Source organism: Harpia harpyja, chromosome 23 (assembly GCF_026419915.1).
Source record: "Harpia harpyja isolate bHarHar1 chromosome 23, bHarHar1 primary haplotype, whole genome shotgun sequence".
Lineage (NCBI taxonomy): Eukaryota > Metazoa > Chordata > Aves > Accipitriformes > Accipitridae > Harpia > Harpia harpyja.
The window spans coordinates 4,480,824-4,495,819 of NC_068962.1; the positions used below are offsets into that span (position 1 = coordinate 4,480,824).

Sequence of the window (14,996 nt, forward strand, 5' to 3'; positions counted from 1 at the left end):
AATCAACACAAATAACTGACACAATGCAGACAGTTAAAAAAATAATTCCAGTTTCAGTAGGAACTGGAGATGGTCTATAAAACTGAAATTGCAAGGGAGTTAAGTCAATATGTAATAAAGCTAATGGAATTCTAATCAACACTTGCTTCTTAGTTTTAAATGTTAATAGATTTTATTTTTTTTTTACTCCAACAGTTCTGCTACAGAAAGAGATGAGTGGTTAGAAGCTATCTCCAAGTCAATTGAAGAATATACAAAAAAGAGAATCACATTTAATCCTAGCAAAAGTCTTGAAGAGGTATATCACACCATTGTTGGTTTGTTCCCTTCTTGAATATAAAGTTTCTTTGCAGGTGTTTAGAGAAACAAGAGGCATTCCATGATGAATAATAAAACAGGACGGTAAATGATAAGTGAACAGATGATAGAACAGAATATTTCATAATGTTATCTACTTCATAAATTTAAAATTGATTCCTTCCAAAAAACCCAAACCAGCTTTCTCAATTCTCTCAGTAATCTTGCGAACAGAAAGATGAAATTAAAAGATTTTCAAATATAGCAGTTATTGGTATAAATAGGCTGGTAAAGCTTGAAAGTCACACAGCCTTTTTGAACTAATTAAATGCAGCTCTGTCTTCAGGCTTGCATTATAATGATCACTGAAATAGTAGATAACATTAAGACCATGACAATTTATCAGAGAAGGCTTTCCAGCATAATTAGAGTTAACCTATAATCACTGATAAATACTAATCTCATTTCTCATCACTGAATGTAATGACATACTGCCTATGTTCTCTCAGGCAGATCCAGAGAAACAGGAAGAAGATAGTCCGCTGGGATCAAAGGCTCCGATCTGGATCCCTGATACTAGAGCCACTATGTGTATGATCTGTACAAGTGAATTCACCTTGACATGGAGAAGGCATCACTGCAGGGCATGCGGAAAGGTTGGGCAATTTTGTGATTACCTTTTCCTTTAGTCATTCAGGTTCCTTGTGTGACAAATACAGATGGAGCCTGATTGCACCTAAACAACTCTTTTAAGGGAACACTGTACTATGACACAGTTATATGGATTAAAAACACGTTGGGTTGGCTTTTTTTTTTAAGGTGTTCAACCTTTTACCCTGTTACGTATTTCGTATTTTGCATTTTGGAGTACTATTTATGGTTGTCTTCTGCTTCTGCAATTATGTAGTACAAATGAAGAATGTTAGCTGAAATGAGAAAAATAGTTTCCTCGCTAGTTTTTGTAAGATAAATAATGATTTTGTTTTTAAGTTAGTGCTAAACTTATTTTCTATTTAACACTTATGAAAGGTTTAACTAATAAACCTTTATTTTTCTTGTTTTATCAAGTGAGAATACAGAATTCAATGCAGTTGAGACATCTGTGTTGTGGAGAAATTGTCAAGGGAGCAATGACTATTTTTAGTTATTTCTTTAAAAGCTTATGATTTAAACAGTTCAGTAACACAGTAGGCTTATTCTACTTTTCATGGATTGTTAACGTTGGCTTATTGATTTGTGTAATTCAGTGGGGTTTTTTTCTGTTTAAATTTTTATCATTTAGAGGAGGAAAGAGCAGCATGTTGAACATAAGGAAAAGCCAAGATCTTAAACCATTTTTAATGTAAAATACTGCCTATTTCAGGTTCTGTTACAGTATTAACAGTACTGAAGTGAACATCTTTGAGCATTTGGTGATTTACAGGTGCGCATCATGTACAATAATGCCTTTGTCTGTTTCCAGATTGTCTGTCAAGCTTGTTCATCAAATAAACATGGTTTAGACTATATGAAAAACCAGCCAGCAAGAGTATGTGATCATTGCTTCAGGGAGCTACAGAAACAAGGTAAAGAAAACCTGCACAAACTGTCTTATTTTTGTGGCCCTTATTAATACAGTATGTCTGCGCCTCATCTTTACTGCTGGATTCAGGTGCCTAATTCTGCTAGTTCCTGAAAAGCAATAGGCATAGAATCTTTTAGGTTGGAAAGGACCTTTAAGACCGAGTCCAACCGTTAACCTAACACTGCCAAATCCACCAGTAAACCATGTCCCTAAGCACCACATCTACACATCTTCTAAATACCTCCAGGGATGGTGACTCAACCACTTCCCTGGGCAGCCTGTTCCAGTGCTTGACAACCCTTTCAGTGAAGAAATTTTTCTTAATATCCAGTCTAAAGGCATCTGAGGCTATAAGAGCACAAACAAGTTTCTCTGGAGTAAGTTAGGGAGCGAATTTGCAATACATTGGCTCTTCCTTCCAGAAACATGCATGCATTTGCCCTACTATAATGACATGTAGCTATGCTGCTTTCTTTTTGAGATAACTAGTGTTGCATTGCTTTTCATTAATCACAGGGTACAAGTGTATATTAAAGTTCTTGCAGAGTCCTTATTGTGACTTCCCAGAGGGTTCACGTGTACTTTTAGTCTCTGTAACTTCTATGCCTGTAAACTTCATTTTTGCCAGCTAAGTTGCTGAGATAGCTGAAGTTCTGGGGCTCTATAAAGACATAGGCCTTCATCTTGCTGAAGCTGAGTCTCTTCAGCCTCAAACCTTGGCTCATCTGGAATTCAAGAAGTTGGCATATCTGCACCTCAGTTCTGAGTGCAAACTCCTAACAGTTGCCTACTGCACACAGGCAACATGGATTTCAGTGTAAAACACCATCGCTAGATGCTTTCCATTTTCATGGAAACACTTTCAGAGAATGTGGTACCACTGATGCGTGGTGGTAATAACATTTGCTTAGAGAGGAGGTCCAGGGTCAGTTTCCTTCGCATCCTGAGGGAACTCAAATCCATCTCTTTGAAGGAGCTTCGTATCATTATGCGGAAATGAATGTAAAATCAATGGGGACACCTCCCAGTGAGATGGGAAGCCAGTCCCATCTCACCAGACTTGCTCTGATCTTGTATAAAATACACAAATGAGCCATAAGCAGGGACTGAAAGAGTTTGCTGCCCTTCCCTCTGGCAGAGGCTCCAGTTTGACACAAGCTTTCGAGGGTATCAGGAAATCTGTGATGCCCCAGAGAGATAACCAAGCTATGGCTTCCAGCATGCTGGGAGTGGCATTTTTCATGGGGATGTGGAAAGCAGCACTGACAACCCTTGAAGTGGTGGTGGGAGCCTGCAATGGATGGGGAAGATGAATTGCCTGGACCACCTGCAGGTCTCTGCATTGGGCACTAGAGGCTGCTGTGCTGCAGGCAATTGCAGGTGCTTTTAGCTGGGAAAAGAGCTGCAGAGCAAGTGCGGTACAGCTGGCAATCCAATTACTCTCCTGCTCTGCTCATTATTTCAGAGCCACACCATGTTCAGGGACAACTCTAGAGGGGGAGTTAATGAAGCTTAGGGCAGTCCTAATCCTACCAGGCTGGGCTGGAAAATAGTGGTGAGTGTTGCTAGAAAAGGGGATTTTGAAGGAGTGAAGTGTTGCAGCAATCTTCCAAGAGAGGTAAAGGAACTGCCTGCAGCAGTGGAGAAAGACAGCACATGCTCTGGAGATGGGAATCTCCAGGAGTGTGTGTGATGGCATGATGCTGGAAGAGGAGCCCTACAGCATCCATACTGAAAAAAGCTGAGAAGATAACAGATGTATAGAATTGAAGGACAGAGTTGGGGAACAGAGGTAAAGTGCAGACTGAACTGCAGAGGACAGCTCTAAAAATTTGGTGTGGCTTTTAAGACTTAATTTTTCACCCTGCTTATGGGCAAAGGTAGTTCAGCGTTGAGAAAACAGACTTTGAAAGCAAACAAGACCAATCCATTTAGTTTTAAATTTCTTGTGGTTTTTTTAGTCTGATTGTGATTTGGGGGATTCTAACTCATGGTGTCGATGATAATACTGAAAAGTTAATTCAGCACTGAATTTAATGTGATTAGGCGTTACTATTGAAACGCTGTAATCAGAATAAAAATGCCACCTGCTTTTAAGAAAAAAAAGTCCAAGAATCATTGCTTGTGTTTAGTCATCTGTGACATGAAAGCAATATATTCATCCTATGCATTTTAGATAACCAGTGCACTCCTAAGAGTGGATCCCCAGTCAACCATAAATCTCCATCAAGTGCCTTGTCTACAGTATTACATAGTATTCCCTCTGGAAGAAAGCAGAAAAAAATTCCTGCAGCCCTCAAAGAAGTAAGTGCTTTATTGGTCAAAAGTAATGCCTTGTTGGTATTATATCATCAATATTAACAATGAAAAAAATAATTCCATATTTTAGCCATCTCTAGAATCAAAACTTGACATTCACCTGTAACAGTGGTTTGGGCCTTAGTTATATGTAGGCAGGGACCTGAACTATGAAGCAGTGTATGAACTGCATAAACACCTGTGAGACTGTGATTCAGAGAGATAGTCGGAATTGTAATTTCTTTCTTCCTTCCCTGTGTTTCAAGGAATTGTGATTTACCTCTGCACCAACAGTCAATGAGAAGACTCCTACAGTAACTCAACTCTTGGCTTATCATTAGGAAAGGTAGAGCTACACTCTGCCTACCTACACTTGGAAGTCTTGGGAATGGGAGGAAGTAATTTTTCTTCTTATATAGGAATGTGTGTTCTCCAGCTGTACATGGTCCTCAGTGTTTCAGCCCTCTCTTGTCCTGTTGCATCCAATTTAAGTTCCAACCATTAGTGACTGCAGAAACCTCTCTTCCAGACCAGATAGATGGTGGCAGACAAAATCATTTTTCTTTCAGCCATCTGAGTTAATTAGCAACAGTAACTTGAGATCAGGTAAGAGTTTGAGTCTTTGACAGGACAGGGCTCTGGAAATCTGTTTTGGAAATAGCTGTACTGCAAAAACCTGGACAGATGCATACATACTCTTGGGGTTTGTTTGTTGTTTTTTTTTTTCCTCTTCAGGTTTCAGCAAATACAGAAGACTCTACAATGAGTGGCTACCTACACAGATCTAAGGGCAGTAAGAAACCATGGAAACACCTATGGTTTGTTATCAAAAATAAGGTGCTATACACATATGCTGCTAGTGAGGTAAGAGGCTACATATTAGAAGTCAAATATCCAATAATAATACTGTCTTTGTAACAAAGTTGTTTATTTTTATGATCTAGAAACAAGCTATAAAATTAGATCACCTTACAATAATTGATCTGATTGCAATGTAGTATTTTGAAAAGGCCCAGTGAGCTTGGTACCGTAATACGCTGATATAGCTACGCTGTTTCTGATTCCAGACCTAGCTTTGAGTACCTCTGCACTGCACACCATTGCACAGTTGTAGGTATGTTCTGAGTCAGTTGAATACATGGGGGTCTGTTTGGATGCATCACACTGGACTAGTGGCAAAGCCAACATTATAAAAGCATCTTGAAGTATCTTGTTCTGCAGTTCCATAAGGTATTTTGAATGCGTGGAAAATGAGCAAACTAAATCTCTTTACTTCTCAAACTGTCATCTTCAGCCTGGAGTTATTATTTAATATACAGTGCTGCAGTAGAAAACAAAAATGCATCTTATCTAATGGCATTTGCATTTTTATTTAGAATGTGTAGTCCTATTGCAGTGTGGAATAATCTCTAACCAATATATATAAGCTCTGCACATCCCAGCATGTGCTAAGAATGTAGTTTTATTGCATCTTATAATGTTTTGCAATATATATGTAAGTATTGTAACACTGGAAGATCTTGGTTTTTGCTTTTTTGTATTATATGTTATAGTTTGCTAATAGCTTTCAAGAGCAAAATATCCAAAGCGTCTGTTTAAAGGTATTGCTATCCCTCACTTGCTTTCAAAATGTAAGGCCCAACCGATCCTGACTGCATAAAGAATTACCCTTCTTCACCCCCACTCCACCCCCACTCTAGTTATTTCCTGGTTTGTGCTCAGATTTGTTCCTGGGTTGTTCCTGCTGTAGGGCCAACCTTTATTTGAGAACTTCTGAATTATGTCCAGAACTTGTGATGTTATTTCCACCACAGCACTGGCGATCGTAAAAAAACCCAAGTAGTTCTAAAAATATCTTAATTACGTACAAAACAATTACTTTTGCAAAGATTTGAAAAATATTTTAGAGCATTGTGTCTCTTCTGGCAGTTGCAAAGGTGACTTTGGCAACTGTAAAGAAAGGCATATTAGTCTGTGAGAGTCACCTTAAATTTTCTGTTGCTTGGCTTCCTCAGAGATATCAGCCTCCCAGAGTATCTTCAGTATGCAGCTTACAATCACAGAATTAACTCTTCCCTATTTTCTTTAAACTAAGGAATATCTATCCTTATTTTTCATCTTGATGAGCCATTGCAGGAGACACTGTTTAGAGAGTCTCAAGGGAAGGTCCAGTGTGGCCTTAGCCAGGAAACCCCACGATTAGTGGTAAAAAGACCACTTATTAGGGGTACAAAGACTTAAGATAGTAAAACAGATTGCTAAGCCTTACCTGACTGTTTTCCAATATCAAGAAATGCTGCTTTCACAGGATACTCTTGTTTCAATGTAGAGGCAATTACCAAAGTCTTCACCTGATGTGTCAGTGTTTATGTACATTCTCTGTTCATTTTTTCTATCCAGAAGCATTGCAGGACCCTGCCTAGTTACAAAACACTGTTTTGGAATTTGCACAGGATGAAAATATTTTTTTCCCCCTTCCTAAAATGCTGTGCATTGTATTTATTAATTAAAAGACAAGAGTATAAAAAAAGGAAGGAATTGCAATGAATGAGGAAGGGAAAAGGTTGCCTTTTTAGCCAGGTTTTGAACTTAAATTAAGAGAAGGTTAAAAGGTACAGCTTCTCTTGCTACTCTTTCCAAGCCAACCACTTGTGAACACTCAGCAACTTTTTTTTTCCCCTACCCTGTTAATTTTCAGCAGCAGAAAGCAAAATAAGTTTAGCCATCAGAAGTGTTTTGGAGCGTGACTCCAGTGCTTGAGAACATAGGTTACATCCATAGCTCTTCCTTTTTGCCTACTCGGTGCAGCTAATAGCATCCCATATCACTTTTAAGACAGGAAAACTCACTGCTAAGGTGGTTGGAGAGAGCACTGGGCTAGATGGACTTTTGGTCTGCTGCCAGGTGGTAGTCGATCTTTTGATATAAGAAGTCCTTACCAGGCAGAACGATGAGACTGTACAGTGAAAGACAAGGTAGATGTTATCAGGGCAATAAAAAGAGGAGCAGCGATGTTGAAGTCTACGAGGTTTTGTTATTTCCTGTCCCCTGATTCATGCATGGAGACTATAAAAAGCGGCATTTTGTGCATGACTATTTGTAACAACTTGTTTATTGTATAATCTGTTGCAATGGTATGGTGCATGAGTAAAGTCTAAATGCATTCCTTAGTATGTCTTACAAGCTCTAATTTTGTCTTGTTTGCTCTTTTACCCATAAAACAGGATGTGGCAGCATTAGAGAGCCAGCCTTTACTTGGATTCACAGTCAGTGAAGTAAAAGATGAAAACTCAGAGTCTAGAGTGTTCCATTTACTGCACAAAAACACTTTATTTTACATTTTCAAAGCAGATGATCCCCATTCAGCTCAAAAGTAAGAAACTACTTGAATTAATTTCTGTTACTTTTTTCTAGAAAATGTTTCAGAAGTCATGAATGTTAATATTCACAGATTAAGCATATGTATAGAAGACATATTATATAATATGTAAATAAAACTTCTAAATTAAACACAAGGTCCTGGTTTCATTAGGACCTCTGAAATGCTTTAAATTAAGAAGCAGATTGTCCTCTGCAAAAGAATAAATGTAGGAGAATGGAAAAGTCTTAAGATAACATAAGAGATCTTTCTTTTTCGTAGCACATTCCTCTATCCCTGGTATCTTCAATTGAAAATTGAATGTTACCTTTGGAGAAATCCAGAAAATGTGTACTTCCAGCTGTAAATTTTAGTTATTTTTAATGACTATATGGCAGTGAAAAACAAACCCTAAAAAGTAAGGGACAGAATTTGGAAGTGTGTGTGCAGATGTGCATGAGCACCTAGGCACCCTTCATATGTTCAGACCAAAAGCTTGAATTCAAACACTCTCACAAGCTGTTTCATTTCAAGTCCTGCTGATGTGTCTGAGTTTGGAGTCATATTTATCAATTTATGTATTGTGTGTCTTTTATATAAAATAACCTAGAAGCTTGGTCATTAATCAGTAGAAAACATTTGCTATATGAATCATGGAGTAAATTAGAAATGAGCATGGAAGCAATACATTTATTTTGCCTATACGCCTAGCTTATCTGACTGATTTCACTGCAGTTTTCCCAAATGAAGTTTACATTAATAAAATAGATTTCATGCGCTAACTAGTCCATTATTAATACTTAAGCATCCAAGTGGCTGCAGGTATAGGTTTGTGCAAATAGGGATATTCTAAAAAACAAAGTACCCAGGACAACTGAAAATTTAGAACAGCTGAGAACGTGCTTAATGACACTTCTCTACACACAAAATCTGGAAGTTTTTATTTGATTTTTGGCGGTATTGTGTCTTGCAGATGCACACAAATGTTTCCTTGTTAATTAAGATACTATTCTCTTGTTTCCACTGTGTCCTCATTTGTACTATATAAAACAAAACTAAAAAAATCCAAGGCATTCAATAGCTTTGTTTTCCTATTCAGACAATGGCTTTTGTCATCAGTAGGAAAACTTGAAATTGGACATACTCTATTTTACTGAGGCTAGGAGTAACATTAAGTACCTTAAATTGCAAGCTTTCTCCATGTATTTAATATCCATAGGAGATTTATGCTGAACCTCTAGAACAAATGCTGCTTTGATAGCATTAAAAGAAAAAACAAAGAACATGCTGTTGGCCTGTTTGCATCAGTGGACACTTTTTTCCTGTTAGGGCCAAAGAAATATCTGATGTATTTGTGTAACTGCAGTAATAAATTTTAACAGAAGTTTACTTTTTGATGAGCTCTTAAATTTCTTAGTCCAGTACTATGTTCAGTGCTTAAGCTGTTTATGAATTTGTTGTATTTGTATTCCATTTTAGTTATTTTTAATGAATATATGGCAGTGGAAAATACAGCGAGCCCTAAGAAGTAAGGGATAGAAGTTTGAGTTGTGTGTGCAGACAGGCGTGAGCATTTATACATGCTTAATATGTTCATACCAAAAGCTTGAATTCAAAGAACATGCACACAGTTACGAAGTTAAACACTCAGGGCAAGGAAGAGCCAGATAGATGGAATGTTTAGATACCCTGTGAATACCAAGACAGATTTGAATTTCCATGATAAAGATAATTTTACAGTCTTTGTCTCATTCAGTTCTTGCAAGATTTCCACTCGGGGAAAAAAATCATCGGTGTGTGGGCCCCTTAACTTTACATGCACACAGTTCAGCCCTCACTCAGAAGACAGAATTATTCCATTTTTTACTATATTTGTCAGTGTAGCATCAGAGTGCTTCAGCAACATCAATTTTTGCAGCATCCTTGAGAAGGTGAGGATGTTTATCACCCTCATAATCAAGTAGGAACAGAAACCACAGCTATAGGGGGTAAAAGTATCTGAATATTTGAATTTCCAGTTTGAGGCACCTTGGATCAGCTGTTTGGGACACCACCCCCTTTACATATACTTGTCTTTTCACGGATAGAATGTGCAAGATATCTGTTAATATGTGATTCAGTAGTAGCACATACTGGGTGTGTGAATGCAGGGAAGTTCTGTCATCATGCAAAGGCACCATTCCTCCACCCCAGCCCATGTGCCCTGGGTCTCCTCCCTCAGTCCCACTCGTCCTTCACTATTACCCTTGTACCAGCTGCAAAAGCAGAGGCCATGGGTTATGCAGGTGGCTACCTCAGTTATTGCAGTGGCCTGATTCATCCCAGATCATGTATGCAGTGAAACAAGAGAAGGGGATATTGGGTTTTTTTAAAAGGTATGCCATCAGGTTATTACAGTTGGCAGAACCTTGGCATATCCTACTTTCTGAGCATTTGATTCCCCAGCTTCACTTCTTTATGCATGTAACTTCAGTATGGAAGATGTATGGGAAAAAGATTCTATCATCTGGCTTTGTACTGATACCTAATATGTCTCTAGCAAGCTTTGTATGTTCATAGAATCATAGAATGGTTTGGGTTGGAAGGGACCTTAAAGACCATCTAGTTCCAACCCCCCTGCCCTGGGCAGGGACACCTTCCACTAGACCAGGTTGCTCAAAGCCCCATCCAACCTGGCCTTGAACACTGCCAGGGATGGGGCAGCCACAACTTCTCTGGGCAACCTGTTCCAGTAGCTCACCACCCTCATAATGAAGAATTTCTTCTTATATCTAATCTAAATCTACCCTCTTTCAGTTTAAAGCCACTATCTCTTGTCCTATCACTACATGCCCTTGTAAAAAGTCCCTCTCCAGCTTTCTTGCAGTCCCCCTTTAAGTACTGGCAGGCTGCTGTAAGGTCTCCCTGGAGCCTTCTCTTCTCCAGGCTGAACAACCCCAACTCTCTCAGCCTGTCTTCATAGGAGAGGTGCTCCAGCCCTCTGATCATCTTTGTGGCCCACCTCTGGACCTGCTCCAGCAGGTCCATGTCTTCCTTGTACTGAGGACCCCAGAGCTGGACGCAGTACTGCAGGTGGGGTCTCACCAGAGCAGAGCAGAGGAGGAGAATCACCTCCCTCAACCTGCTGGTCATGCTTCCTGTGATGCAGCCCAGGATACGGTTGGCTTTCTGGGCTGCGAGTGCACATTGCCGGCTCATGTTGAGCTTCTCATCAACCAACACCCCCAAGTCCTTCTCCTCAGGGCTGCTCTCAATCCACTCATCGCCCAGCCTGTATTTGTGGTTGGGATTGCCCTGGCCCACGTGCAGGACCTTGCACTTGGCCTTAACTTCATGAGGTTCCCACGGGCCCACCTCTCAAGCCTGTCCAGGTCCCTCTGGATGGCATCCCTTCCCTCCAGCGTGTCGACCGCACCACACAGCTTGGTGTCGTCGGCAAACTTGCTGAGGGTGCGCTCAATCCCACTGTCCATGTCACCAACAAAGATGTTAAACAGCGTTGGTTCCAATACTGACCCCTGAGGAACACCACTCATCACTGGTCTCCACTCAGACATCGAGTTGTCAATCGCAACTCTTTGGGTGCGAGCATCCAGCCAATTCCTTACCCACCCGGTGGTCCATCCGTCAAATCCATGTCTCCAATTTAGAGGCAAGGATGTTGTGCGGGACAGTGTCAAATGCTCTGCACAAGTCCAGGTAGATGATGTCAGTTGCTTTTCCCTTATCCACCAACGCTGTAACCCTGTTGTAGAAGGCCACCAAATTTGTCAGGCTTGATGTGCCCTTAGTGAAGCCATGTTGGCTGTCACCAATCACCTCCTTATTTTCTGTGTGCCTCAGCATAGTTTCCACGACTATCTCCTCCGTGATCTTGCCATGATGTTTGGATTCATTGGATAGATTTCTGGCATTTGCACTAACAGACCAACTGGTAATGGAATTATGATGTTACTTCTTGTGTGAATCTGTAGCTAGTCACAGCAGCACAATTTACGCTTTTACCAGCAACTTCCTAACAGTGTTTAATTTTCTAATAGGTGGATAGAAGCTTTTCAAGAAGGCACCATATTATAGCAGTGTCAGCATCATGTCTGCAAGTTTAAAGGAAAATGTCCAATGATGGTGGTAAAACAGAGTACAGCAGCTGTTCAAAGAAACAGAATCCTGCCGTCTCAACCTACACAAAATTGTATATTTGTCAGGATTAGGAGTTGTTGCATTTTTAGTGTAAGGTAATATTTTTTTAAAGAATTGTGTGTATTTCTGTGTTGATACAAAATGTGTTATTTATTAAATTCCAGTGTTTACTTTAATGGTCAGAATTATTTGAGAGGTCTGCAGTGAGGTCCAAAGTGCCCACATCTTCAGAATGGCAGGTGGTTGGTCAACATATTCGTAAAGTTTGTGCTTTTTAAAAAAAAAAAAACCAAAACAAATCTGTTGCAATTGTACAGTTCCTCATGATTTGTGTATAGGTCTTGAGTTGCAGATGCTTACTGTGCAATTTAGCAAGAACAGATCAGAATAGGAATTTCAAAGGGTTTGGATCTTTGTTGGCTCTGTAAACTCCTTTGAGATGTTGTATAATATTGCTGCTCCTTTCCTTGAATGGCAGTTGAAATCTTGCATACCAGTACATTAAAACAGTACAACAAATTCTGTATTACAGAAGCAATTGTGAAGTACAGTTCAATTATTTAAAAAAAGGGAAAAATATTTTAAAACAGACTTTGCAATTACAGAGATAAGGCACTAGAGCTTTTACAGTACTACAAATGCCAAAGAGACTAAATGAGTTATTTTCAAACAATTGCAGGATATATTTTCTTTTATGTTACCAGTAGTAATTTAAAGCAGAGTAAAAGAAAAATTTTGATATACAGGGAAAAGACAAACTATCTTATTTGTTTCAAAACTTTGTGTCAAATGAGTTCTGTACAACGTATGATACACTGTATAAACTATTGTTCAGAGAACATTAAACAAATATATGCACCCCCCTCTCCTAAAATTTTAAACTATTGTATATTTAAATTTTATGTTTAAACTGGAATTGCCATACTAAGAAAACCCAGCTTTTTTAGTGCAGATGGCATTGAAATGTGTACCATTCTTTGAAATACCTTTTGTTTACACTATGATTTGTTCTGTTTGATACTTTAAAACACAACGCAGTTTTAGGTGTTTGGGTTTGTTTTTTTTTTTTCTTTAAGAAAATTGTTGGTATACCTCATTAGGAAATACTTACTGATGATTCTGGTGCATTTATTCTATTTAACTTCTGAACATTTTTTAACACTGTAATAGCATAAATGGAACTAGAACTATGAAAAACACATGAAAGGAAGCCATTTTTATGTCAAATGCGATGCATATGTAGCCAGTTAATTTTACTGTATGAAACGCTTCTCAGTAGTCCTCTGAATCAAGTTAGTTGTGGTAACAGAATCAAGAGCAATTCACTTTTAATTAATAGTTTGAATCTATGTTAACAGCTATTCTGTGGCCTCACAATGGAAAGAGAATAGGTGGTAGAATAGTTAGTAGTCATCACAGAAAGGCCAAGAATGAAAATGCAAACCAAAATTCTCTTACTCCCTCAAATACCTCAAGATCGGGTCTAAGATACTAACATAGCTCTGAAGAAGCTTGATTTTCCAGAGCTTCTGTTAAGTTAGTAGTGGGCTTGGAAGCCTAATGCTTAATATTAAGTATACAAGTAATTTCATTGACTTCAAGCATTTCAGTAGAGTACCTTTCTGAATCAGGGACTTACAGCTGTAGATCTGGCTTCCCTCGTGAATGCTAGAGATTTGACCAGATAGTGTTTGAAGTTCAGTGGGAGTCTGATCAAAGCCTTTATTCTCTTTAATACAAACTTGATAAATTAATATTTTTCTCTTATTATATATAAAGGGCTTTTACCTGATTTTCAAAACCAGCTGCTGACTGAAGCCACGTAAGCTATTAGCATCTCTTTTCAGGGTGATTTCTGAGACAGTTTTTACTGTATCCAAAACAAAACTGATACCAATGTGACATAGATGTGATGTGGCTCTTCCAGTTGATATTATCAAAGGGAAGAGCTGAATATTTTATAGGGACTGCACACCAGCTAAGATGGAAAGCCATGAACCAGCAAATGAAACAGAAATTTGGCTAGGAGCAAGCTAATTTAATTTCAGTTTATGGTTTGATATTGATCTCCCTGCTGCAAAACAGAGCAATAAAAGTCAAAACACATACCGAATAAGATGCCCAAGTTCTGCCTTGTGTGTGGCGTCAAACTACCTCTCAAGGATTTGGTGCAGAGTGAGAAAATAGTTTAAAGTATATTGTAAAAATCAGAGGACTTCTTTCAGAAGCAGTTGGTCAATCAAAAAATCTTTCTGTGACAGAAATAAATTGGAACAGAGCCTTAAAAACAATAGTACACATATTGCAGTCTATTTCTGTGTGAAATAAATTGTCTTGTAAACATGTTTGAGTATTTCTTTTCCTCTTTCTCCAGCACTAGTGCTTTGTGTCATACGAAGAAACCACAACATAGGCATTTTCATAATGTTTTCAGATGGTTGCTTTTCAGACTTACCCTATTTCTCCAGCTCGCCTCCTATTTTGATTCATTACCATCAAAAGTAAAGTATTCACTTCCTGATTTGACTAAACACTAAAACAAGACCAGAAGTTTTTAAACACCTGGCTACCTCTTCTTAGAAGAATCTATAGTTAATAATTAATTTAAGATTGGTGAGTAGAGTATGAGACAAACATTAGCATTGAATATTAGTTCTAGCATCTTTATTCTTGGATAAATGAAATGTTCTAGGATCCTGAATTCTCTTTAAAACTATTTTTTGTGCCCAAAGGACTTAAAACAAATGGATAGCTGAGCAGCTATAGAATGCATTTTACTAAATATTTTTTGTGTGTGGCAACTTGATTACTCGGTTATGTGTATTACATCATAACGTAAAGAGATGTTTGGAAAGACATTCAATGCATTTGTTTGACATAACTGCTGTCCCCTGGATTTACCATCCAAATAGGCTTTTATGTGGAGCAGTCCTAAATTGTACTGTCTAAATGAAAGAATAGAATCTTTATTTTGTAAATGAAAACAGTTTAAAGTTGTTGTAAATATTCCTGTGGATATGTATCATTTTTGTATAAATAAATTCACATTAGTTGAGTCTGCTTCATTTGTTTTTTTTTAATATTTTCAGGTTTTTATGTAATTTGTGTATTCAGTAATTTTCAAACGGCAGAATTTGCTGTCATTATCCTGCACATCCATCTTGCTTTAAAATTCCTAAGATGTTTTGCCCTTACGAACAGAAAACAGCCTGAAAAGGTAGGCCGTCTGCACAGACCGATGCTGCTGCTGGATCTGACCACCTGAAACATGAGTTTTAAGTGAATTACCTTGCTCGTGTCAGCCAAGACATTCAGCGCTCTCATTACCAAAACTGGTGT

General features: G+C 38.4%; 1 protein-coding gene across 2 annotated transcripts in view; it reads left to right on the forward strand.

The window, feature by feature from the left end:
• FGD6 (FYVE, RhoGEF and PH domain containing 6) overlaps positions 1-14,712 on the forward strand; it is a 75,675-nt gene extending 60,963 nt beyond the window's left edge. Inside the window, exons 15-21 of one of the 2 annotated variants that reach the window (XM_052774259.1) lie at positions 196-298; positions 807-953; positions 1,760-1,862; positions 4,038-4,165; positions 4,895-5,023; positions 7,384-7,532; positions 11,558-14,712. In XM_052774259.1, the coding sequence (XP_052630219.1) occupies positions 196-298; positions 807-953; positions 1,760-1,862; positions 4,038-4,165; positions 4,895-5,023; positions 7,384-7,532; positions 11,558-11,594 (796 nt within the window). In that variant the 3' untranslated portion in view covers positions 11,595-14,712. The other variant, XM_052774260.1, reaches the window with a different exon arrangement.
• The last annotated feature ends 284 nt before the right edge of the window (positions 14,713-14,996 follow it).